Source organism: Apus apus, chromosome 8 (genome assembly GCF_020740795.1).
Source record: "Apus apus isolate bApuApu2 chromosome 8, bApuApu2.pri.cur, whole genome shotgun sequence".
Classification (NCBI taxonomy): domain Eukaryota; kingdom Metazoa; phylum Chordata; class Aves; order Apodiformes; family Apodidae; genus Apus; species Apus apus.
Window position 1 is genome coordinate 17157387 of NC_067289.1, and position 26144 is coordinate 17183530.

Genomic DNA, 26144 nt, shown 5'->3' on the forward strand with positions numbered 1-26144 from the left:
ACAGAAATAGATAAAATGGGAAACCAGGTCTGAAATTCTGTCCATCATGAATAATAGTAATAATTCAAAAAATTAGTGAGACTGAAGAGATTACCTAAAGCCATCATCTTGTCAATAATACATCAGAATTTCTGTTCGCTTTCAGTGGTGGAGATTCCCAAAACTCTCAAAGCAACCTATTGTACTCCATAGATTACAAAGTCAGTGAATAACACATGAGAAAAGTAAGGCTGTTTTTAAGTTAAAATTTGCTACACATTGGTACAAACCTCTCCTGGAAAGCTCATGGGGTCCACAGGTCCATAAAGATTAGAAGTTTAGCCTCTTCAGTTTATTTGGTCTTTTTCGCAGTTAAAATAGAACCTGTGTGTTTTTTCACCTCCAAAATTTGCAACAAGAAATTCTAAACCTTATCATAAAAAAGAAATAAAATAAAATTTAGAAAGCATCATACAATCCATTGGGCAGAACAATAATCTCTCAGTTGTGTTCCACATAATATCATAACTTAACTTAGAACATGACAAAAGTGTAAAGCAGATATTCTCCTAATACTTAAATTACACTTTTTTAAAAAAGACATTAATTAAGCTTTATAATGCATGAATTTAATTACTTTTCATCTCAGAGACCTCATCCTACCAGACAGGTACTGTGTAGATGTTTCTTCTTCTAGAAGAAAAATCACAATAACTATAGTGTTTCAGAAAGGTAACACACAATGCATCCTTGGTATCTTAATGTTTAACCACAGGGAAGTGCATGAGGGGTTACTATTGTGCAAGACACTTGATATCCTTGGATAACTCTTCAATAATTAGCATTTAGATGCAGGATCAATTCTAAGAAGAACACAAAATTCTAAGCAAAAAAAAACAACAAAACAAAACAATTACAGATAATAAAAGAGAGTGGGTGTGGCTTGGCTAACTGCATGGGATCACATATTTCAGTTTTCTAAGGACTTTAGCTTGGGAAAACTGTAGAACACCAGGGAGAGAGAGATGGCTGAAGCAGCCACATATTCTTTAGAAACAGCTTGATTCAACAGAAGCAAACTCATCTACAACCTTCATTTTTCAGAGAAAGTCACATGCAAAAAACCCTCAAAACCACCCACCAGTGAGAAGTTAAAATTTTTGTGAGATGTTGGGGATTGCTGAGTTTTTTATAGCTCTAGCAGTATGTCTCCTGATTTTGCAGTTCCTGAAGCTGCAATGGACTCGTGCCCAGCTTCCTCCAGGACCAGTTCCCCTTCCCATCATTGGAAATTTGTGGCTTCTGGACTTCAAACTTCGTCGAGAAACTCTCATTAAGGTATGTATTTTTCTCTATGGTTTCAAATCAGTCTGAATCTATCTTAACTTAAATTGTACATTGCATAGGAACAGTCTAAACTTGGATTATTTTTTTTTTAAACCTCAATTATCAGCCAATTTCAAAGAATTCAAGGATCCTGCATTATTAAAAATATTCCTGCGTAATAAACACCTTTAAACACCTGCTTTATTCCTTGATATTGTCTCTCTCCTTGGATATAGTAACACCCATGCATAACATTATCACAAGCACTATCAAGAGCATGATATTCCATTGACAGTTTCATTATCTGTTCCTGAGCTGGTATCTAGCTCTGTAAACCATATGTAGTAGAACTTCCTTTGGCTGACACCAATGGCCCTAGAACAACTCCAGGCCACGAGTGGTTAGATCTCCCTTAGAAGACCAAATATACACTCTAAACTGACTGTTTTATTCTTATTTGTACAGCAAAATAATCAGCAGTAAACAGATTATTGCTAAAACAAAGCAGGAAAATTTGATTGCTGTTAAGTTCACAGCATGATTCCTTTATAAACCAATTAAAACTACTTTCTAAAGTAAGGAACTTGCTTCAAATTATTTTAAGAAAAAATACAAGCATGATCTGAGGAAAGACAACAGAGAAAAATAAAAATCACATGGAAGCTATAGGAAAGAATGCAGAAACATTGCTTTGCTTTCTTCAGAAGTTAGAAGCAAAAAAATATAATTTTGGCCATTAACATAATAAACAGAAAAGCTCTGGGATTTTTCTGTATCCATTTATTCTTTGATACTGAGCTCACGCAGAAGTTCTTATTTTTTCTTTCTGTGACATTTTCAGATGTGGTCTTCTCAAAGATGTCCTTAATATCTATTCCATAAAGTATGATTATCTTCTGTTCCCAAAGCACATTACAACAGAAGGCTAAATTTTTCTGAAACCTGTAATTCAATTCAACATTGGCTGATGGGTTAAGTTACAGCTACAGAAAACTCTTAAAATTAGCATTTCAGTGTATGCATTCCCGGGTCTGTATTTATTAATTTACTGTTATTAACTCTTCAGTTAACCAGCATCTATGGAAATATCTACACGTTGTGGATGGGAAAAACACCTATGGTTGTACTAAATGGATACAAAGCAGTAAAAGATGGCATCATTACCCATTCTGAGGAAGTTTCTGGAAGACCTCTCACCCCATTCTACAGGGATATGATGGGCGAGAAAGGTACGAGATCCTATACAAGACTGAAATAGGAGCAAGAAGAAAAGAAGAAAGATGCATTCCTAAATATACACATATGCATGAGTTCCTGCCATACAAGTACATAACTAGGCTTACATAGCAAGAAGGTTCCACACAGAGCTCATATATGAAGAAAAGGAAAAAACAATAATCTATCCTCTTATAAAGCATACTACTGACTTGTTTTATTCCCAACAGATTAAAAAGAATATTTGCCCAGAGGAGTTGCACTTTAGTTGTATCACTCGTAAAACAGAAGGCTGCTCATGCAGAAAACACCTATAGCTAAAGCTGTTTTGTCCTTATTACAAAACAATGCCATTCAGTTTCCAGGGCTATTGTAACTGGGATTCATAAAAAGTTAAATCAGTATCTGAAATTTAGTATCTTCTTTGTCAGTGAAAAATAACCTAATGTAAACAAAATTTTGCCTCTTGCAGTGAAAGGATTTCCATTCCCAGCAATGAAATAAATGTTTCTATATTCTTCAGGTATTTTTCTGACCAGTGGGCATACCTGGAAGCAACAGAGACGCTTTGGCATGACAATTTTAAGAAGCCTGGCACTTGGTAAGAACAACTTGGAGCACCAAATTCAAACAGAGGCCTGTCACCTTGTGGACATCTTTGCAAACACAAAAGGTAAATTCACTAGGAGAATAACATTTAGAGATTTTTCTGACATAGGGTAGATTAGGGGAGGAACAGTTTCATGATACATTTTACAAGTAATATAGATATTTTTCATATTAGTGGGACTTTTACTGGCTTCTTAATTGCATTCTTTGCAAAAAATGTTTTGTCTGCACAGTGGGCAATATAAAATTGTTTTTTGAAATAAGGACACACAAAAAAGTGTTTATTATCAACACAGTCTTGGGGACAGCTGGTAACAATTCTTACATTCAAGGAGTACAGAAAAACCTTATGTTCTTCTCCATAAAATACACAATTTGTGACCTGCTGCAAGACATTTGAGGACAGCAGGCCCTTAGGATTTGGCAAAGAAAAAACCCCAACACAAGGAATGTATAATTCAGTGGTCCAACAAAACTTCTTTTTAAGGTTTGGATGAAATAGAAACCAATAGAATTTAAGCAAGATGCCAAAGTAAAGCACTTAAATATAAATATTCCGAACAGCCAAATCCCTCACCCACATCCCTCTCCATACTGGTGTAAAGACACAAAGTTGCCCAAGGTCTCCCTTCAACTCTCCTTGCACTAAACACAGCAAAATGGCTCCTTGCTCTTCTGAGAGCAGCAGTCACAGATTTTGAAAATGTAAGAGATGAACAAACCATCGACTCCAAGTCCTTGCACAGCCCAAATCTTTACCTTCCATGCAGTCCTTCCTCAATTTTAAACTCTAATTGTTTTTACTCTTTTGAAGGTCTACAAGCATTGGACTGAAGTCAGAGATCCATAATCGACCATACTTTGAGTAGTATAACTCAAAGGTTGTCCTTGCTATTGAAATTTGTACTTAATTTTTTCTGGATTTAGTCCTTTTTAATGGGAGCTACTTTCCCTCCCATTGTTTAAGTTTTCCCTTTTCAGTCAGCGGGGAAAAAAAATAAATAGTGGAACAGTTAAACTGTACTTGAAAATCAAAAAGAGCAAAGTCATTTCAATGTGACTAAGACATAAAAACTTTAAAATTGTTTGGTTTGGGTTTTTTTTGTGGGTTTTTTTTTTGTTTGGTTTGTTTTTTTTTGGGGGGGAGGGATTGTTTGGTTTTTAATTGCCAAACTTAAATATCTGCCTCCAGATGTGAAGGTACCTGTTCTAATTGATTCCTTTTGTTTTCACACTACCCAGACTACAACTCAAAGAGAGACCTAATACTTGTCTTCTCGAAACCAATAATCACTGTATTTTACAACAGTAAAAAGAAGATTGAAAATAAAGACTCCCTGAACTTATAACTCATAGTTAATTTGTATTAAACTGGAGATAACCCGTGTGAAATTTATCTCAAGGAAGTCTAGTCTACTGCTATCTTTACCATTAAAAAAAAAAATTCCTGATTTTCCCTCACTGTAGTCTACTCATGGTACTTCCTGTATTCACAGGCACACCTTTTGACCCCCACACTTGCATTGTCCATGCTATTGCAAATATAATTTGTGCTGTTGTTTTTGGTCATCGCTTCTCCAGTGAGGATGAATCTTTCAGCAAGCTTATCAAAGCTGTTTATTTTGTGATCTACTTTCAAGCTACCATCTGGGGCAGGGTAAGACTCTCATTTTCTTATTCTTATCCCTTAAAGTGCATTTGCACTCCACAAGCCAAAACAAACAAATTAAAAGTCAGTGATGATTATTCCCAAACATTTTCGTATCATTGTTCTTTGAGCTTTTGGCCAGTAATGTCATTAGTGCCTTATATTCCTTCCATAAATGAATCATATGCTTAGCCAGCAGTGCTAGAGATTTAAGTCCATTCACAAAATGTACACAATACAAAGAAATTAAAATTATTTTTTCCCCCTCAACAAATACCATGCCAGTTTCTCTTGGAGGAAAGCCTCCCAAGACTGAAAGGTCAAGTCAGCTTCTATACCTTTTTATTCTGTTAAGAACAGAAAGCATTTTTTTTAATTGACAACATGATCATAACAGTTTAGACTGCTGCATTTTACTAATTTTTACTAACAAATACTTGACAAGTCTTCCTCAATGCCAGTTCACTTAGAGGGCAATGTAAAAAAGTTTCATTATCCCTCTTAGAAATGTAGAATAATTTACATCTGCATGTCAGGTAATCCAACTCATTGCTCAAAGTAGCTCTAATTAGATCAGGTTGTTTACAGGCTTGCCTGGTTATGTCTTGTAGTCTTCCAAGGACAGATTTCACACAGACTTTGAGAAACCTGTTCTCAGTATTTAATCTCTGACTTGTGTTTATTGTTGTTTCATACTAATTAGGAGCCCATGTGTTGTAGGGACTTCACAAAACCATCAGGAAATCTGAACTGGGTTCTCAATTTTTAAAAACTAATGTTTCTTCCTTTTTGCTTAAAATCACAGCTGTATGATGCTTTCCCATGGCTTCTGCACCATCTCCCAGGACCTCATCAGAAAGTGTTTGCATACAGTGACTTCATGCACAGCTTAGTTATGAAAGAGGTGAAGAACCATGAAAGACAGAAGGCAGGTGATCCACAGGATCTCATTGACTTCTACCTAGCTCAAATAACAAAAGTAAGTATCTATTGCACTATCTTCAATGCCTACTACAATACTTGCTGTTCAAGTAACTGCTACAGAAGTTTGCATACTTTGTTTAGCACTGAAGGTTTTTGTTCTGGTGGGCTGCTCACTGTTTTAATCAAAAAAATTATAATTTCTGCCTGACTGATATGTCTGGAATTATCCACTTTATAGTCTTCTTGTGAATTTACCCTACAGACTAAAGATGACCCTACTTCTACATTTAATAAAGACAACATGGTTCAGACTGTGGTTGATCTTTTGCTGGGAGGAACAGAAACAACAAGTACCACCCTTCTCTGGGCACTGCTCTATATGGTACAATACCCAGAAATACAAGGTGAGCAAAAGCATTGTCAGAGAGAACTGCATTTGACATTATATCATGCACATATTGACTTGTGTGAGCTCAATCACCTGCAATACATCAAAATAACCCTTAACAATCAAAATAAATGCTGGGACATCAACAGTTGAGATCTAGAAAATGGAAGTTTAAATAAATGAAACAAATGTGCTTTCCCCACCAGCTCACTAAGAAATAACACTAGCAGAAATTAGTAGTCACTGGTTTATCTCACTAGAAGAGGATGGCAAAGACAGAATGACAACCTAAAGACATTTCATCTGCTACCTTGTCTCTTCCTAATCTTCCAAGTGGAAAGCTTTAAGAAGATACATGGTCTGATGTGCATGTGTAAACATAACAGAAATTATACCTGCAATTTCAAATCTTAAGCCTCTTTTGAAACACAGAACTGTATTACTCTCATCACCAAGCAGGATGTGTCTTACATGAGGATGATGAGATGATCATCTTGTGCTTTCAGAATATGCACCTTCTTGATCAACTGAAACCAACACAACAGGCAAACCACATGCCAATACATTTCATAGCAATGTAATGTCTTTTTCCCCCTAGTCCTGGACCATACTCATTCAGAAATCAGCTGGAAAGAAAGGGGGAAGAGAATTTTAAAATATTTTCATTTCTCTGCAGAAAAAGTTCAGAGAGAGATAGAGTCTGTTCTGGAACCCTCCCATCTCATCAGCTATGAAGACAGGAAGAAACTGCCCTACACAAACGCTGTGATTCACGAGGCCCTGCGGTACAGCAACGTCACTTCTGTTGGGGTCCCTCGCCAGTGTGTGAAGAGCACAACTTTGCTGGGTTTTCACATTAAAAAGGTACAGAGCATACCTTCATGTTTCTTAAAGCTTTGAGCTATTGCTATTTACATGGTATTATCTTCTACAACTCATAACTTTGCATAGAGAGCAGGTGGCAGCATGTCACAGAGGTGAAACAAACCGAGCACCCTGAACCAGGTCTAAGCCTATAGATCAGACACAAAAGGAAGCTCAGGAAAAGGCCAACAGCACAAGCAGCAAAATAAGGCAAATGGAAGTCAAATATGGACAATGTCTCAGCATCAAAGCAGAACATATGGTTTAAGGAATTAATAATTAGGTTTAATGAATGGCAAGCCAGGTAACTTTCACACACCTAAGGGAGCAGTCCGGGGCAATCTATAGTCACCCCTGACAAAACACACACAGACATGAAATACCCACACACTGAGATGAGGGCAGCTCAGTACAGTGAGAGATTGGCAAGATATGCATGTCCCAAATACATTAAGCATTAAATTGATGTGATAGAATTTAGAGATTTGATGGAAGAGTAAAAAAAAAAACCAAACACAAAAAAACCCCACAATGGTGTTGTGATTAGTCTGGCAAGTATATAAATCAATCCAAACCTCTAGCTTAGACATAAAGAAAATTCAGTGGTCCTGACAGAAGATAATTTAAACAAAGGGAATCACGTAATACATTATGACAAACAGACGGTACAAGGGTTTGTTACGCCTGGATGGACACAGGAAATCATCAGATTGAATCCAAACACAAAGCCGCAGGCACAGGATTATCTACTAGAGAGAAGCAAAGTCCAAAACAAGCATCCATCATACATGGAAAATATAACCTTCTTCTTCTTCTTGCAGGGCACACTTGTATTGCCAAATCTGCACTCAGTTGTGTATGACTCTGAGCACTGGGCAACCCCTTGGAAGTTCAACCCAAACCATTTCCTGGATTCGGATGGCAACTTTGTGAACAAAGAGGCATTCTTACCATTCTCAGCAGGTAATGCCATGACATTTAACATTTCTGTTTTCTGTGTCTTGCAGCCACACTAAGAATACAATGTCTAAGTTTTAAAATTTTAAAAGACTTTTTTTTTGAGACAAAGATTTAGACATTCTACTGTCAGAGTCACAAATGTTGTCTTGCATTTTATATTTTCCACACAGTCAGAGTATGATTATGGCTAAGAGACATAATACTGTCTCCTTGGTATATGTATGGTTCCTACTATAACGGTACCTAAGCTCCTTAGTCACTAATATATTAAATCCTGTTAACACGCTCAAATCAGAAAATGTATTTATTCTCACCCTGCAAACAGGAAACCCAAAGACAAAAGTAATATGATTTGTCAAAATACAGAGAAAATCTGTGATAAAGCAGGAAACCAAACCTCAGCCTCACAAAAATTACAGTAATAGTCCAGCACCAGCTCCTCTTTTATCTCCAGAAAACTAGCAGAAACCAGTCTTTTCAGAAGACTATTATTAAGCAACCAAAAAATATCTATCTTTTCAAAAACATACTATAATGTACATCCTTCTACTTCAGAATTGCATCCCACAGTGCTCCAGTCCTTCCTCCTCCACAACCAAAAATAAGACTCTGAAGTATATGAAGCCTCTTTTAAAATCTGGGTTAACTAAGAAACAATTCATGGTTCTTGCAGCACAAGAAGCAAAAATGGAAAGGGTGAATCTCATACACACTCCAGGAAAAAAAACAAAAACACACAAACAAAACCAAACAAAAAAACCCAAACCACTGAAACCCAAAAAACCCAAACCAAACAGCTGATATAATTAGAGATGTACACTTTCTCAGTTAAATAAGTGTTTCCCCCCAAACTCCAAAGGCATCTTCTGCAGAAAGAAACAGGAAATCATTATCTTGCAATAACAGAATTCATGGAACTCAGTAGAAATTTTAAGTTCTTTTTCATAATTTATCCTGATACAAATTAAGTCTTTTCCCCTTTCTTCTACAGGACACCGTGTATGTTTAGGAGAACATATGGCACGAGTTGAGCTGTTCATCTTCTTTACTAATCTCCTTCGGGCATTCACATTCCAGCTCCCTGAGGGAGTGAAGGAAATTAATCTGGAGTACATTTTGGGTTCAATACTGCAGCCACATCCATATAAACTCTGTGCTATTCCACGCTAGTCTGCAACATGCTACAGTGCAGAGACTTCAACCAGTCAATCATGGCCGATATTTTAAGAACACTAATCATTATTCTCAATTGTATTCAAATGTAGGTAGCTCAGTATAGCAAATAGAGTGGTCTTATTTAGGAGGCCTGACCTCATGTAGATGAACTTTTTGAAATTAAAATACACGTACTTGCTAAAGCTCACATAATTGCATCTTAGGGCATACAGAAGTATCCAACAATATCTTACAAAAAACCCCAGTATTTTCACACTCACAGTAGCAATGAATTAGAGGTAGGGTTTTAGAGAAGTGATCTGTATCAAGCAGCTTCCTGCATATGTGCTCAGTCAGGGATCACACTCTTAAAATGGCAAAACTGTTCTCATGCAGCAAGGATGCCTGCATAGAAAAAAAAAAATTCTTCAGTATGCTGTTACTCCTCTGTGTCCACAGGCCTTTTCTTACTACCTTTTGCAAAAGGTAACAAAGTATACACTTAGTCTCCACTCTCCTTCCTTTCACACTCCCATACAGCATAATAGATTGTAGTCCACACATGCATAAATGATTGTCCATTTAGAATTTTTTGTTGTTTTTAAACATCCTCAGTATGGGATTCTTACTTGATCACAACTCTCAGATCAAGGTGCTTTTAAGAATCTTTGCTTCTCCTGTTTGGAAACATTACTATATCATCCAATGATTTCCTATTTGAAGGGAAAGGAACAGCCTTTCAGGAAATTAAGAAAGCAAAAGAAGATGCCAACATTTGTTAAAACTGGCAGAGATTTATTACTCACAGCGTATTCTTTTGTTGTCTCATCACTCCACAACAAATGTGGAAAGTTTTGATGACTTACAATTCAGCTGCAAGCATCCTAGATGCTTTCAATTTTCAAAGCTCACTAGGAGGAAGCATAAATTATGGTAGGATGTAGTTAAAAGCCGAAGTAGAATATTACATATTTCTGAGACATAAAACTAACAGAAGACTTGATTCTCCTCTCAGATACTTCCAATTATTCCCTTCCATGTGGTGAAAATCCCAGGGCTCTAACACACTGTGAAGTTTGCTACTGCAGAACAAATGCAAACAACATCATTGACAGCTTTCACTTTTTTAATAAAAGACATCTTTAAATTAAATTTTCAATATTAGTTAATTTTTATTGAGGAAAATATAACATCTAAAAATCCTCCTTGAATAAGAAACACTTTCAAACATAAATTAAGGAAAATCTCTTCATCTTTCTTACAGTAAGGGCAGATATTGCATAAAACATTTTACAGATTTACAAAAGCAGTCAGACATCATCGTTCATGAGCAAAAGATTTCAAGTCTTATCTTTTTCCTTTGTGGTGTTAATTAAAGAAAAACTCACACACAAAAAAAATATCTTTCTTTCAACCCACTACGTGTATGCTTTAATAAAGGACCCATGATAAAAGTGCTCAGCAGCGTGACTGGCAGTGTTAGATACAAGCTTGGACGTTCTCTGCTCCAGTGTATTTTGATGGTTCTTGAGGTATATCCTACCTGAAAAAAGAATCCAGTTTCTTTCCTCTTGCTATATACCCTTTTGGTCTCCTGAAATTACTTTATAAGGTTGATTTATTTTTTTTCTGCAAAATATTATTTTGTTATGCACCTATGTTTTCTGGTTTTCTTCCAAAATTGTATCTTGTGTTAAAACATGCACATATTCTTCACCTGTATTTTTTAAGAACTGAGGTATGTTATGATTTGCTGTACAATGCTGGTTCTAAAAAACGGGAAGAACAAATATTCAGATTGTACATGATTAAGGAGGTATTTTTACAAAGAAGTCATCGTAGGCCTGGCAGTTGGCACCAGTAAAAAACAGCTGGGCTAAGATTATCTTATTTTTATTCCATTTAAAACTGAAAACAGCAAGAGGTGCAGCATTCCTTGGCTTTTTGAGGTTTCTTGAAAGGACAGTGTGACAATTCTAGATTACCTCTTCATCACAGTTGTAAATGAAATCTATAAGAAAATGAACAATGCAGAAAAAAAGGCAATTTCATAACTTTTTTGTCATGGAAGACAAGAAATTCGTAAGGCATTTAAGTAAATCAGAGAAAAGAAAGATTTAGAAATTAAGGACAAAATACCAAATCTTCTTGTGTAACACCTTTCAAAACCTAACACTTAAATCCCATTACTTCAGTAATTATAAAACATGTAGATAAACTTCTACAAAACCACACTGACATCCAGCTTTGCTGCATGTGGTCCTTAGAAATCAATAGCCCATCTTCTCAGTAAGGAATCTTGGGTGAAGAGTTTTGCCTAAGATTTTTGTTTTGTTCTTCTTAAAACCTCAAAGGGAAAGAGCCAAGTAACTACATGGTCTTGTTCTCACCTAATAAGGAGAGTGTATCAAGGGCATGCATTGAATCACCAACCAAACAGGTCATCTTTAAACAACTGTTAAAAGAATACATTCAAAGTTCTCTCCACCCAGTAAAAATACCATGTTAGTTACTCATCATTCACACCCAACCCTTCAATATTGCACACACATCTTATCAAGCAAAATACAATACTGAAATATTAAATAGGTGTCATTAACTGGATCAGAATGCATTGCACACCAAGGAGGATTATAATGACAGAATGCCATATGGGCTGACCATAAGGAAGCAAATAAAAATCTAAAATCTAGTGTTGTGAAAGCTAATCTTTGGATTGCCTGCTTGCTTTTCTTCTTTTTGCTGTGGTTTCTGAAGTCTTTGCAACATGATCTAGTTGCTGCTCTCTACAGGAAGGCTGGACAAGATGGCCTTTAAACATCCTTTCCAACCCAAAATATTCTACGATTCAATGATTATACTATCATTACAGTTTCTAAATTGCAATACGTAGGATTAATATCAATGCCAGTCAAATAGAGGAAGGCTACAATATTTTATTAAAGCTAGCAGATCTACAGTGATATAAAAAAAGAGTACATCAAAATATATCCAAATGCGTAGAGTGTTTACACTCCTGAAAGCAAACGTAAAAGTCAAGTACAACCACCTATTCATCAATAATAGTACAATTTCTCACAGACATTACAGCAGAGGTAGGTAGGGGGGAATGACTTGAGGGAGTATATAATCACAGAATGGTTTGGCTTGGAAAGGACCTTAAAGATCATCTAGTTCCAACACCCCTGCATGGACACCTCCCACTAGACCAGGCTGCTCAAGGTCCCATCCAACCTGGCCTTGAACACTCCCAGGGAGAGGGCATTCACATATCCAGGCAGCCTGTTCCAGTGTCTCACCACCCTCACACTAAAGAATTTCCTCCTAATGTCTAACCTAAATCTACCCTCTTAATTCTTTTATAATGACTTCATAAAATAGTCCTACAGAAGCTTCTGTACATCTGGGTGGTGTGAAAAGACAAATTTTGTTAGCTGCCAACATAAGCTACTTTTCTGGCTGAGAAACAAAAACTCCAAAATTCACTGCTTTACTATCAGTTTACAGCAACTAAATGAGAACACTCAAAGTCCAGTCCACCAGTGCACAGCTCTCAGTTAATACATAAACTCCAGTGATGCCCCTGCAACACCTCTGGAACAACTGAAATTAAAAATGTTTCACTTACATCTTGCAGTACTTGTCCAAGTGTCTCCCGGCTGTGAATGCGCTTCCTGTGGAAAACCAAACCCACACTCATTTCTGCACAAAGCATCAATCATATATTCCCACTTCAAAAGAAGACTGCTATGCTAGGCTTTGTTCCACATCCTTATGGAATCTTGACAGAATTTTATGGACTTTTAATACAATCTTTTGGAATCTACAAATTCTGATTCAGACCTGTTGTTATTCTCATCAAGAGGAACCACGTGCAATAAGGCTTGCATGAGACTGCAGCTTCCTAAAGACCAACCCTGTTTATTAAAAAGCTTAGTAAAATTTCAGCATAAATCTTACTATCTGGACATAGCTGATGCTTAGCTGTTGAAGTCCTATCTTCTCCAGCACTAAACATCTATTATTCAGTAACTGATGCAGGAATATTATACTTTTTTTTTTTTTACTCATTCTTCCTACATATCCAACTTGGCAAGCAGTGCTTATGAACATAATAGCAATAAAATACTTCAAAAAAATATTTTCTATAAAACACGAGGACATGTCACTACAGCTACTGTTTCCAAACATCCCGTAGTGTATGCACTGAAAATACCAGAAATGCAAGTAAAAGACAACATATTTTTACCTGTCTATTTTGGTTGCTATAACCAGTGTAAAACTGCCTTCTGTATTGGGCAAGTACGTAGAAGGTATAATTATGTAACTTCCTGCAGGAAGCCTGCAAAGCTGGCTTACTTCTTGTGAATAGCAATGAGGCACACAGCTAACCTGTGGCTCCAAGTGTAGAAAAGAGGAAGGATGTGGCTTCCAGCTACTGTTAGGCACCTGAAAAAAAAAAAAAAAAAGAAAACATGCTTATCTTTTCATATACTTCAGACCTCACAATGTTACCTTTGTGGTACACTACCGTATGGTATGTTCCGTTATCTACTCCATTCCAAATACTCACTCTTCTGTACAGAGCTACATGAGAGAGCTACCAAGGTTTCCAGAAAACACAGGCAGCAGTACCAAGCAGAGATAAGTAATTCCTTCCATGTTTGTAGACTGTTTATACAACCCACTCCCCACATAGCTCAAATATTTTTTTGTATTGACTAACCTCATACTTCCTTGCCGCAGCCTAATGCCCTTGCTTTTCATCTCACGGATACAGTGAAGAGACAGCGTCTTTCTTCCTTCTAGTGGCCTTTCCTGTACTAAAAATTTGTACTAAACTTCTCCTCAGTCACCTATAGGCATGAAAAATGCCATTCTTTCAATCATTTTTCACATATTGTATATTTGAAGCTATAGGATCACTCCTACTGCTTAACTGCAGACTCTTCATTTAAGCAATGCCTTTATTGAAGCATGTTTTCTGAAAATACAGCTAGTTTCCCTGCAGAATAGCCACGTAACCAGAAGCTTCCCATCCTACATTTATGCTGTTGTTCACTGGCACATACATGTAGAACCTGTATTTGTCCATACTAAATCATATCTTGATTTGTTTCAGATCATCTGTTCAACATCTCATGACTTATGAATTCTAATCTTGTTTTCAGATCCAACATCAGTTGCCAGTGGACAAGTGAAAAGTTATTAGAGATGAAGAAACTACATTTTCATGATGAATTACCAAAAAGTCTGTTCCCCAATAACTAAGACCCTGAGAATTCTTCCCAAATCCTCAAAAGCGTTCATCATTCCTAGAAGTAATTTAGAACCTTGGAAGGATTCAGTGGAACCAATTACCTGTGACTATGCTACCCAGTGTGTAGTTACTCCACATCTTTCATAGGACCAGCCTGAATTTCTCCCAGAAGCAGTTTGTCCCTTGCCACATGCAAGGAGCACTGAACTGAGAGGCTTACCCATCACACCTGGCAAATGAGCACTTAAACTGACCAGAGCCTTACCTGGAAAATATGGAAACCTATTGGGCGACACTTGCTGTCTTGGCAGTGCTGACGGAGGGTAACTTTCACACTACTTTTTCCTGGTCCTGCAGGAATGGAGAGGGGAAAGCAGGGATTGATATGGAAGGAGGGGAAGTTCCTGCTTCCTCCAGCACTTTGCCCATTTTTCCAGCATCCATGTAGCTGCACTGTCTCCCATTCACCTGCTGGGAGTTCTTCACAGAGGGCAGCATCTGTGGGTGGTGGCTTTAGCTCACTATCAAACATGAGAGAAAAGAAACAAAGCATACAAAATCTGCACAATTTCACAAAATCTAGAGCACCAGCTCACAAAAATGAACTAGTATTACATAAGCTTACATAAATACAATTGCTTCAAACTTTCAGCACAAAGTAAAAGAGAACTGTACAACTCTAGGTCCTTCAGTAATTCCCAGAAGTCCACAAGAACAACATGGCATATACAAACCATGCAGAAAAACCAGACAGTTTTTTGTATGTTAATGCAGTAACGCAGCTTACACATTTTTCCTTGATCCTCTTGTGCTATCTGTCCTATCTAAAATCAATACAACTGACAGTGCCTTCTGGAGAACACATCAGCACCTCTGTAAGTCCAAAGCATACAGTGCATTCTTTCTCATATTCACTGTATCTTTAATAAGAGGTAAAAAGGTAGATTGCTCTGACTTGATCACCGTAATATTAACCCTTATTTTAATCCTAACCCAGCACCACTTCTCACAATCAGATAACAATTTCATTATCAGTTGTGCAGCATTTGAAATCATATTTCAACATAACTTGAAACCTATCATCTGAGTTTTCCAGTTGAGAACGTAAAACAGCTGTTATGCTATTCTGTGACTGTCCATTCTAGACACACATCCAGGCTGGCACCTTTGTCTCTGAGGAAGTGTTATACTTAACAGCAATACTAAAAATGTTATCCCAAAGTTCAACATGATCTACAGATCAGATATGCCCAGAACCCAAATACATTGCAGGTAAGAAGCACACAGCTGGCATCCATACAGCAAAATTATCCTCATAGTTTTGCAGACTTTTATTTGGTCTAAAATTTGATGCCATCTTGCTTCCAAATTCCAGAGTAAATGATTAATACATGTTCTGCCTTTGCAGTGTGATTTGCCAGATTGTCTCCAAGGAGATGAGCTGATAGTGTACTACCAGCATACACAAAATATGAACAGGTTTTAAACATGTTGCCAACAGTACATTTTTCACCTGCATTCAGCTGACCTGCTGCAAGTTGTTAGAAGAAAGTACAACTTTGCTGACTCCACACAACTACTCATCACCATGTCTTCTTCAGTATTTATGCCAAGACTATGGTCACCTGCAGACAACTGCTCACAAATAATTGCTTCTAAAGTTTTGAGATAGCTATGCAGTCTGCTCCAGTTTAAAGTAAGTCATCAGAAGCTACTGGACTGACATTGCTGATATTTCCTGTTGAATAAGCAAGCATTTTTATACAGAAAGAAAAGATTTTTCCAAGTCCATTATGAAAATCTATTTTGTGTCACAAGTTATGAAGAAAGATCAACTAGCACACGCAAAAGAAGGACTGAGGCCATCACAGGAAGTTCAGCCGATTTGTCAGTGTCAGAATGCTTTAACTCAAAAACCAGCAGCTTCATGCAAAACACAAGGAGATAGAACACTACTTACGAGAATTTAAAGACAAAACAGGGATCTTACTTAGTACTCTGCACAACCCTTCAACAACACTTTGAAGATTTCTGTTTAGTGCTATACTTCATATATTTGTTTATGTCAATGACTATATGAAGTTTTCTGTTTTCTTTTAAACCTACCTGAGGGAGATCCTTCCTGTTGAAAACACACGAAGCAAGAAATTCCCTACTGCATCTTTCAGAAAAGTGCTGGGAACAACAAGATAAAACCCAGGCGAAAGGTCACAACACACATGCACTTCTCTATCATAGGAATGGCAGAGGGTACCTACAACTGGAGGAGCAGAGAGGGTCTTTGGAAGGTTAAATCGTTTCTTCTCCACCTAGAATAGATGCATAATGATGTATGGTGTTTTAGGAAAAATGAGGAGGTTTTAATAAAACTAAAACATGATAAAATATTGTTTAAAACATTTTAAAACATGCATACATCTATAAAAGGCAAAAAGTAAGAAGGAGAGTATCAGCAGATAAGCTGAACATCAAAGAGGAGAAGGAAGAGTTAATATTCAAGAGGAGTAAATTTAGAATAGTCATCAACTAAGCCAGACTAGCATGTAGCATTTCAGGCTGAACAGTCCCAAGAAGTTCTGCTACTTAGCACTCAATGATATAAAGAACAGACTAGTCCACTAATGGTCCATACAGAAAGAAACTGCATTGTGAGATAAACAGGATCGTTCCAATGTAAAGCAGAGGTGTAAAACATGAACAGCTGAATCATACCACTGCTGTAGGAAATGAATGGTTCTACTCAGACATATCAGTAATGCTTTAAAACTTCTATTTGCAAAAAGAAAAATGTCACTCCTGAATTACCTTCCAGACATGCAATCCCACAGCCTGGTAATTCTTCCCCTGTATGCCTTCGGTCAAAGATAGGTTTTTCTCTGCTAAGTGAGTCAGATTTTGAATTCTTCCAGCCCAGTCAGCACGGTACTTGCTGTGTTTCTGCAGCAGAGCAATGCACACCTCACTCTTCTCACAGACTCTCAGCCAGAACTTTGGGTTGGTGGGGAAGCTGCTGTTGTTACGGCAGCCGCCTGCAGTCTGGCCTCTCACCCAGGATCCAAAAAGATTCTGCGAGTGACACAGCACTTTCTCTAATGAAGTAAGAAAAACACAGTGTGGATTTCAGACACCAGAGGCTACTTAATTTTACATATCAGACAGATGGCAAATCCCCCAGCCCAAGAAAACATGCTGTCCTAGCCCTGGCACTTCCTCCAAGCAGATTTTCATGACCAACATTCTAAGACGTATGAGAATGGAATGTCACAACTGGTAACAGCAGACTGACCACATGATTTTTACAATACGAAACTGTTCCTAGAAATTTGAAGTTTTCCCCCCCATACAAAAAAGAAATAATCACAAGGTTGTCCACAACAGCAGCCTTCTAAGTAGAGGACACTCATCTCTCAACCAATTCAAATCAGTCTCTCTCACTGACAATGTTTTTTTCCTCATACCACACCTGTATAGAGGCTCTGAAGTTGTCCTTCCTCATTGACTGGAAAACCCACGGTAATTTCATCAAATTCCCTGAAAAATTCTTCTTCATCAACCCAGAATTCTCCCTCTTGGATCTGTGAAAGCAGTTTTGAGGTGAGTACTGGATCCAGCTGGCTCCATCCTTGACCACTGCACAGCAGACAAAAGTTAACATTTAGTTCTTTGCCCAATAAAGCTCCATAACAATGTTCTATCAAATATCCTATGGAGCAGGACAATAACAGGTTTCTTAATTTTACTGTCAAAACACTTGCATTGAGTATTTCTGTATACATTGCTAGTCAGTGAGAGGAACAATAGAAAGTATAAATCACAACATGCAAACAAAAATTTAGAAACAACCTAGCACCAGAAAGGATACAGTAGCAGAGACTTTTAGGTTAAACAGCTACTTTGCTTACAGCAGACAGTACAGTCCAAGGTGTGAAAGCAAAATAACGATTTTAACAGTTGTTAAAAATAGATGAAAAAGCAAAGCTGCACAGTGACTGTTCTGAAAGAATTCAATGCTGTACAATGAACATCAAACCCCACTGTCTGTATGAAGCAGCTGGTTCTCCCCACGAATCTGCTGGCTAAGGCAGGATACACCAAGAGTTTAAACACTTCATTATTTAGGGCCCATTAAAAGCTAGCAGTTTCAACATTTTTGATTGTTTCACTAACAACAAAGAATAGCTCTGCAGTTGAATAAACCAGGCTCTAAGGCCACTCAGCGAAATGCATCTCCTGCACCTACTTGGCAACTTATCGTTTGGCAAAGAAACTACAAGAAACCAAGTGTACAAACAAAACTCTGCCAAAAGCAAAAAAACATCAACTGAAGTCTCAATGAATGCTCAAATATGAGCAAAACGTCTTATGAGCAAAGATAGATCAACGGCAGAACAAAAAAGTAAAAATCAGAGACAGAAAATAAATCAACATCTTAAGTTTGTCTCTACTAAAAGATACGATGTTTTGACAAACAAACAAAAAAAGTTATTGAAAATTTTTGATGACCAGAACTAAGAGATGAAAATGACGAGGCTTCAGAACCAATAAGCTGAGTAACCTACTGAGCCCTCTGTAGGGCTGCACACAAACTGAAGATCCTCTCCCCCACTGTACCTATTAGCAAGATTTGCCCACACAATGCACAGATACATTTTGTGCATTAGGACTCTCACAAATGATTTTTCAAATTAAAACAAACCTACTCACCCCTCACACCAGGGTCCTTTCCAGCACCGCCTCCCCCAAGGATTTCGTATTCGTAGTAGGAAGATTTCCTTGCCTGACACTTCAGACAGGTTCAACATGTCTATCACAATAAAGGCATGAAATTCTCCTAGTTCACTTGCATCTGAATAGAAAAGTAAAAAATAGCATCTGAAAGTAAACAAAAGAAGCTGCTCCGTGTTCTACAATGAATGACATTAAACTATCCCGTGAAATAAAGCAATTTTGAGGTAAATGGAAACCATTTTTGAAATCACAACAAAAACAGCATCAAAAACTGCAAATAGTTCATTTTAGTTGTGACTACATAGAAAACAAATGAAAATGTTCTAGCATATTAACTATTTGATCTCAAAAATCTATACATTGTCTGTGCTAAAATTCACTGGAGTTTTTAAGGATGTTTCTTAGGTGCTTTTTCAGGGGAGGGGGTGTGCATTTGTTTTTGAGAACTGACCACATTAACATCTAATATAAAAAGCACCCTCCATCCTGAAGTCCGTAACATCCTTAAATCTTCATTCACCCAAGGTTATATAAAATTGCACCACAAAACTTGCATGTTACTAGAATCAGCAGTGTGCATGTGCTGGCTGCCTGGTGCTCTGAACACTGCTAAATTGATACGTTTACTTTAAAAAGTCTAGAACTTTACTATTACCTTGTCTGGAATCGAGGACTGCGCAGCTTATTACACACTGTTCCTTCAGATTCATTAATCTCCTGAACAGTTCTTTCTCCAAAACCATGCCAGTCTTCTCTTTCTCCATGTTTCTCCCAGGGCACTTCAGGGTCCATCTTTTAGCAATTCCTCCAGTCAGATCAACCAAAGCATCTGCCACCTGTCCTGCCCACAAATGTTCGTAAGAACCATGTACTCTATTAAAAAAAACAAAACAAAAAAACCCAACAACAACAAACCAAGAAGTTTCCATAAACAGCAATACTAAAGAAACATGATTTTTACATACTTTCAACCCCAACCTATATCATAGTCATGACTGTACCCTACCTCATACACCCATGTAGACAAGAGAAAGCACATAACATTTTATTTCTAAAGAATACAACATTTAATGAATACATAACAGCCATCAAACATTCCATTGTTTGATGGGAAGTTTACCACAATTTATTTCATCCTATATAGAAACAGCTCTAGTCTAATACCAATCATTTGCACTGCATCATCTTTCATGAGGTACTAAATGCATTCTGTATAAATAAGTAACATTTCTTCCTCTTCTTCAATTATTCTTTGTTCACTCTGCACAAATAACCAGAGTAGCACTTCCCTCAATAGCATAAGTAAATCAAGAGACTACCTGATGTAGCAGATGCAAAGGAAAAAGCAAAAGAAATCAAGACTATAATAGAATGATAAGACAAGATAGAGTAGTAAGTCTCTACAGAAAATAAATCTTACCTTTCAAACCTACAGAGAAGCTTTAACATGTCATTGCTGCTTCACAACTTCTGCTCCAAGTACAGACAGCTGAATTAATTACTTCATACTTGAAGTCTTTTTCTGCCCTCTGCTGGCAACCACACGATCTTTTGCCCCAGTTCTTTAGACACTTGTCTACCTTACCAGTGCACTTGTCTCCTGATTTTTTTAGTCCAGCTGGACAGCATTTTGATAGATGTGTAATAAAACATAAAACAGTTGCATTTTCAAACATACTAACAATATGGTTGTTTCTTCTTAAAATAATGAACTATCAAATTAAGCAAGAGAGCAGGGAAGCATATAACCAGAGCCTCAACTAGCACGAACTTGTGTAATGTGGTTGCTTCTCAGGATATTTGCATAATTCCTGCTTTTCACTGAGCCCTCAGCTGCCCCAATAAAATACTTCCCTTCAATAAATTAGATGAACAACGGATAGTGACTTAATGAACATGATTTCAATCCTGATAATTCACTGCAGCTTACTTTTCATTGTAATTCTGTCCGTAAGACTATTTTACATCATACACAAGTAGAAACACACCTTACAGGCCTACAGTTAAAGGAGTGACCTCAGCACAGCCCAGTACAGCAAAGCTGGCAGCCGTTGTACCTTGTATCAAACAGCACACATATCTATGCCCAAAGCCATCAGATAAAAATAAGCAGAAGATACACAAGTATTGTACCTCCCTTTACTTCCTCTCAGTAACAGTGTTCACATACTTTGCATAAGCTTTTTCCAGTAAGGGAAGCCAAAACAAATCCTCTGTCTGACACTGGGAGAAGCAGAGTTTACCCCCGAGGCACGGCAAGCGATCGTCGATGGTCACTTCCACCCAGTGTCCAAACTGCCAGACCCGACAGGTGAAACGGCCTTGGTACGACTCATCTGCCCAGCTGGGCTGACCTGGAGGGATTACCTGGATGGCAAAGCCAAAATCAAGACAAAGAATAATTTTTGAACCTTTTTTTTTTTTTTCTTAAAGACAGTTTAAAATATGCTGTCAGCCATTTGTAATAACCACAGAAAAAAGTATCGCAACAAAGCCAGTAAAACTAAGCATAACAAAACTGATCTTCAGTTCTGAGGCCTGGGATTCAAGAACAATATAACAGTGTAACTTAGGTGAAGAAAACTTCTGAAACATGAAACAAAAAACTTCTCTTCTACCTTATTTAGTAGGTATTTACTCTTCTGCAAAGCTACACAGGCACACAGGAACCAACAGTCTCCCAAAATCCCTTGTTTCACTTGCACATCCTGTGGATTGTTTGAAAATAACCGAGGAGCAGAACAAATGTCCTAAAATTAAAAGAAGCAGAGTTCAAGCCAAATCCTGTGTGACATTCTAAGGAAGTCTGTGCTTCAGGGAACATGAGGGCTCCAGAGACCTCTTACAAAATAAAGGCATTTTTACCTCCAGAACATTTCCGTTTCAGACACAGCCTAAGCAATAATTGTCATGCAAACAATGACAAATTACTGCCTTGCGGCTATCTTACAGATACTTTATGTGAGGTAAATCTAGTTCCCACATGAATTTTAGCACACACGTCACCAGCAGGTGCAACCTCGGCAGAGGCACCATTAAGTGAAAGGCAACATCATTCATCATCTCCTTGCTAGACTTATCACCAGCTATGACAGAACTGATGCCGTTCACACGGAATGGCACACCTCAAGTTGCAAAAATCCCCAAATTAGCAAAAGAGAAAAACCTTTCCTAGGGCAAATAAAAATAGATACCTTGGCAGCAAAAGAGGTAATTTCAAACACAAAGTCCTGAGCACTTAATTGGATCTGAAGGTGACTTTTTAAAATGGTTCTTCTCTCACCTGTAAACACTACAAGAGATGGAAACTAACTGATCAGCCCTCACAAGTAATCAAGGTACAAAAGCAGAATTGCACACTGGGTTCTGTAAAATCATTTGTTTGCCAGTTCTCTCTGATGACCAACAGCTCTATCACTGCTCTGCACCTATCCTGGGAGGCAGGGCAGAAAAACCAATACCACTACAGGCAACACACTTTTTTTTTCCTCAATTACAATTTTATAGCCTTTTCTTCCCCTCCACACAAAGGCAGTATCATAAATACTTCACTTTGAATGAATGTACTGCAGAAACGCATTTTAAACTTTGTAGCTCTTATATGACTTGCTCTGAAACCCAGCTGTAAGTTTAAAAGCAATACAAGTCATATGACAAGTTATAATATTAAAAATGTTTTCTTTGATAGCAAGAAAGCAAATGAGGGGGGGGAACCAATATCCTGAAAAACTCCAAAATCCAAGTGTTTTTTTCTTCTCAATTGATTTATGCAATATATCGAAAAACTTGGGAATGACATAATGCTTTTTTTTAACTTAACTTGGTAGGCACATTACTTGCATAAGGAAATGTATTTAATATAAATGTGTATTTCTATAGTGCCATTAAATTCAAAAGTTATACAAGATTCAAATCAAACCTACAAACAAGCACCCAGACTTAAAAACTGCAACTCACACATTGTGAATAATGACATGCATTAGTTTTATGAGTTCTACATTTCTAAATAAAAACACCCAGAGGCACTCATTCAATGATAATTACCACTTAACTACCTCAACATCCAGTTCTGCTAAAATCAGCCTTTTATACCTTCAAACTTACCGTAGGTCTCAACCAAGATATCTCGCCTCTGAATTGGGCAAGTGGGGTACAATAATTAAAAAATATAGAGGCATCATTGGCCGGAAACGTGGGGTCTGTGTAAAGGTCTCTTTTCAGGATTAATTGCTTTTTCTCTCCCAGCATTTTCAATACAATCCTAAGTAGCTTTGGCGGCTACTTCCACGACTTTACATTGCAACGCACCAACCTACAATACAAGTGAGCATTACTCGGGAATTGTAACTGAGAAACAAACAAACAAGGCAGATTTATTTAGGAACCGAAAGCCTCTCACTCTATCCACGGAGCCCCCTGAACCACGCCATTACTCTTTCAGCATCAGAACCCACCCAGAAGCGGGATGAGATCAGAACCCAGAGGTTTCCCGCTCTGCTGGAGCACAGAAGCGGGGGGGTCTCAAGAGGAGACCGACACCCAGGAGCCAAACCCCCCCCCCCAGAACGACCCTTCTCCAGTCACACTAAGCACACGGCCCCCACTCGGCCTCCCGCACCGACACCCCCTCCTCACCACTAGCCCCCACACCCTTCACAACGGGCCTCATCCCGCCGCCTCAGCGCACGCCCTGCCCGCCTCTCGCCCCTCCCCGCCCCACCTCCCCGCTGCCCCGGCCACCTCCCCGCCCCACCCCGGGCCACCCCCCGCTGCCCCGGCCACCTCCTCGCCAGGCCGGGGCGGCCGCCGCGGGGACACGGCCGGACATCGCCCCCGCCCGCAGGTAACGGTTGGGCCGTGGCCAATGAGAGGGCGGCAGGAGGGCACGTGACGCGCGCAGCACGCGCGGGGCGGGGCGGGTCCCAGCGTGCCCCGCGGCGGGGGCGAGGCGGGCGGGGCCTGCCTGGGACCCCCGGGACAGGCGGGAGGTCTCCTCGCCAGAGCTGGGGGAGGAACGCTCGATGGTCACCTGAACAGCCCTTAGAGGCTGAGGAAAATAAAACCAAGTCGTCTCTTCATTAAGGTTATGCCAGAGGTTGGACTCGGTGATCCCGGAGGTCCTTTCCAGCCGTGACGCGATCCGGAGAGAGTGTCAGAAGTCGCTGGCCCTCGCAGAGGGGTTTCCTGAGGTGATGGCAAAGGTCACGTTTTGTGATAGTTGATCGCTAAATAATTGTCCAAGGGGTGAACTGAGAAAGGAAATCTGGCACTTCCAACAGCTACTACTGCCTTTAAGAAATAGAAAAGAACCCACATTAGAAAACACTGACTTGATACAAACGACAAGGAACACAGAAATAAAGGCCCTTTGCAGGCCATGCCTCAGTAAACCACTGCTAGGGCCAAGGTTTTGGGGCAGGTCAAGCAGCCTGAAGCAGGCTGCTTTTCTTTTTTGTATTTGGGCCTTTTATGCTCATGTTTCTCAAGAAGTTCCAAGTGTTGGCAAGTAAGCAGGCTGCTGAGCCAATGTAAGAGGAAATTACATTTACCAAAAAAGCTGTTTTTCGGTCTCACCTGTAACAATGGGTGTGAGTCTAAGGGTTATGTTGCCTGGTCCTCACGCAGAGAGGATGTCTTAATAAGAGAGACCCACAGAAAACACTGGTCTGGTATAGAATCATGGAATTATTATGATTGGAAAAGACCTCAAAGATCATCAAGTCCAATCAATAGGTTTATATCAGAAACGAATGCAGAAATCCTTCTCTCAAACCTCTGCCTTACAGAATGGAAACACTCAGAGCTAACTAGTAGCTGTCTGACCACCGACTGATCCAGAAACATGTTCTCCCCCTTGCACAGACACAAGGCTTCTCCATTGCATACGGCAAATTTAATCAACAAACAAGACCTTTCACATTCGAGTTCTGACCCTCTGGGGAGCAAAGGAAATGCTGCCTTCATTCAGAATAAGGACTTCTCTTGTCTGTGGCTCATGCAAGAGAGAGCTGCAGCTGCACGGGCTGCAAGAGAGCTGACACAGGAGGGGTCTGTTCAGGGAAAAAAAAGGCCTCTGTTTCAGGAACAGTGAGGCTCTCATCTGTGTGATTTCACCCTTGCTGCTTTCTTTAGGAAACAGCAATCACAGATCACAACTGCATAAATTCCATTAAAGGGCAGATTCTACAAAGCAATATGAATGTTGAGCTCTCACTGTAAATACAGTAGATGCAACCTGGAACACATAACAGTATTTATGTATGATGCTATTAGAAGGAAAGAGATAAACATTAACTCCAAGGTATCTGACACACTTTCCTTGCCTCACTGCAAAGTTGGAAATGGGGAAGCTCAGCCATTATGCAGCTGGCAATGTTTCTTTCTGTTAACCCCAAAGTCTTTGGAACAAAAGCAGCAGAGAATTTTCTGTGTTGCCTCTTGGCAATCCTGTAGGATTAAAATATTCCTGAAGACAGAAACACATCTCTATTTAGACTGTAAGTCTTGAAGAGAATATTTTAGGACAGAATGACACTTGCCTTTTTGTCAGCCTGTTTCCCAGTGCACTTTGCATAGGTGCTTCATATTTCCCTTTAAAAGCATACATGGAGAGGCCGAGTCCAGTTGCTACAGAAATTTAAACAGTTAAAAGGGATTTGCATCCAGTTAAATAGCCAGCTCATTTCCATGTGAATGAAGACTATCCCTTGACAGAGCAGAATTTTTTATTTTCAGGATCATTTTCCAGTTTTGGGGTTTCATCAACCTCATGTTTGCCTTCAGCTCCAATTCCAGATAGTTCAAGGACGGGGAGATGGGTAAAAGCGATCAAGCAATGCTTGCTGACCTCAACACGAGTGTTTGTTTCTGCAAACTGTTCAAATTGCATGGAGGAGCTCTTCCAATTCTTTGGATTCTGCTGCCAGGCTTAGAAAGGCACAGGCTTAGTCCCTGCAACACCACTAGGCTGACAGTGGTCAGAGCTGAGTCAGTGGAACAGCACAGAACGTAATTTTGCTTCAGGGATATTCTGGAGGGGCTATCTGGGGGTTATGCTGAGAAAAACATGGTATGGAAGAAGCCTCTAC

General features: G+C 38.8%; 2 protein-coding genes across 9 annotated transcripts; one reads left to right on the forward strand and one right to left on the reverse strand.

The window, feature by feature from the left end:
* Positions 1-293: 293 nt before the first annotated feature.
* CAPN10 (calpain 10) lies at positions 294-25518 on the reverse strand. Of its 8 annotated transcripts, XR_007890160.1 has the most exons (15): positions 24086-25518; positions 23161-23368; positions 21675-21806; positions 21227-21423; positions 19712-19929; positions 19033-19174; positions 17792-17958; positions 17134-17417; positions 16435-16637; positions 14594-14849; positions 13318-13517; positions 12697-12742; positions 9875-9979; positions 9350-9473; positions 294-409 (listed from the first exon to the last, which is right to left on the reverse strand). XR_007890160.1 is itself a non-coding variant. In XM_051626064.1 (14 exons), exons 2-14 carry the CDS (start codon positions 23302-23304, stop codon positions 11050-11052), a joined length of 1902 nt encoding a protein of 633 aa, XP_051482024.1. In that variant the 5' UTR covers positions 23305-23368; positions 24086-25518; the 3' UTR covers positions 10177-11049. The 8 variants fall into 8 exon arrangements, 6 of the variants coding, with proteins under 6 accessions (XP_051482023.1, XP_051482024.1, XP_051482019.1 ...); XR_007890161.1 differs by lacking the exon at positions 9350-9473; XM_051626064.1 differs by lacking the exons at positions 294-409; positions 9350-9473; positions 9875-9979 and adding an exon at positions 10177-11079 and having other exon boundaries at positions 14594-14679; positions 14797-14849.
* LOC127387798 (cytochrome P450 2J2-like) lies at positions 1147-9140 on the forward strand. Its single transcript, XM_051626580.1, is given in 9 exon segments — positions 1147-1317; positions 2372-2534; positions 3044-3193; positions 4626-4786; positions 5583-5756; positions 5964-6105; positions 6766-6953; positions 7775-7916; positions 8905-9140. Coding segments are annotated over 9 exon segments (1527 nt in total).
* Positions 25519-26144: the final 626 nt, after the last annotated feature.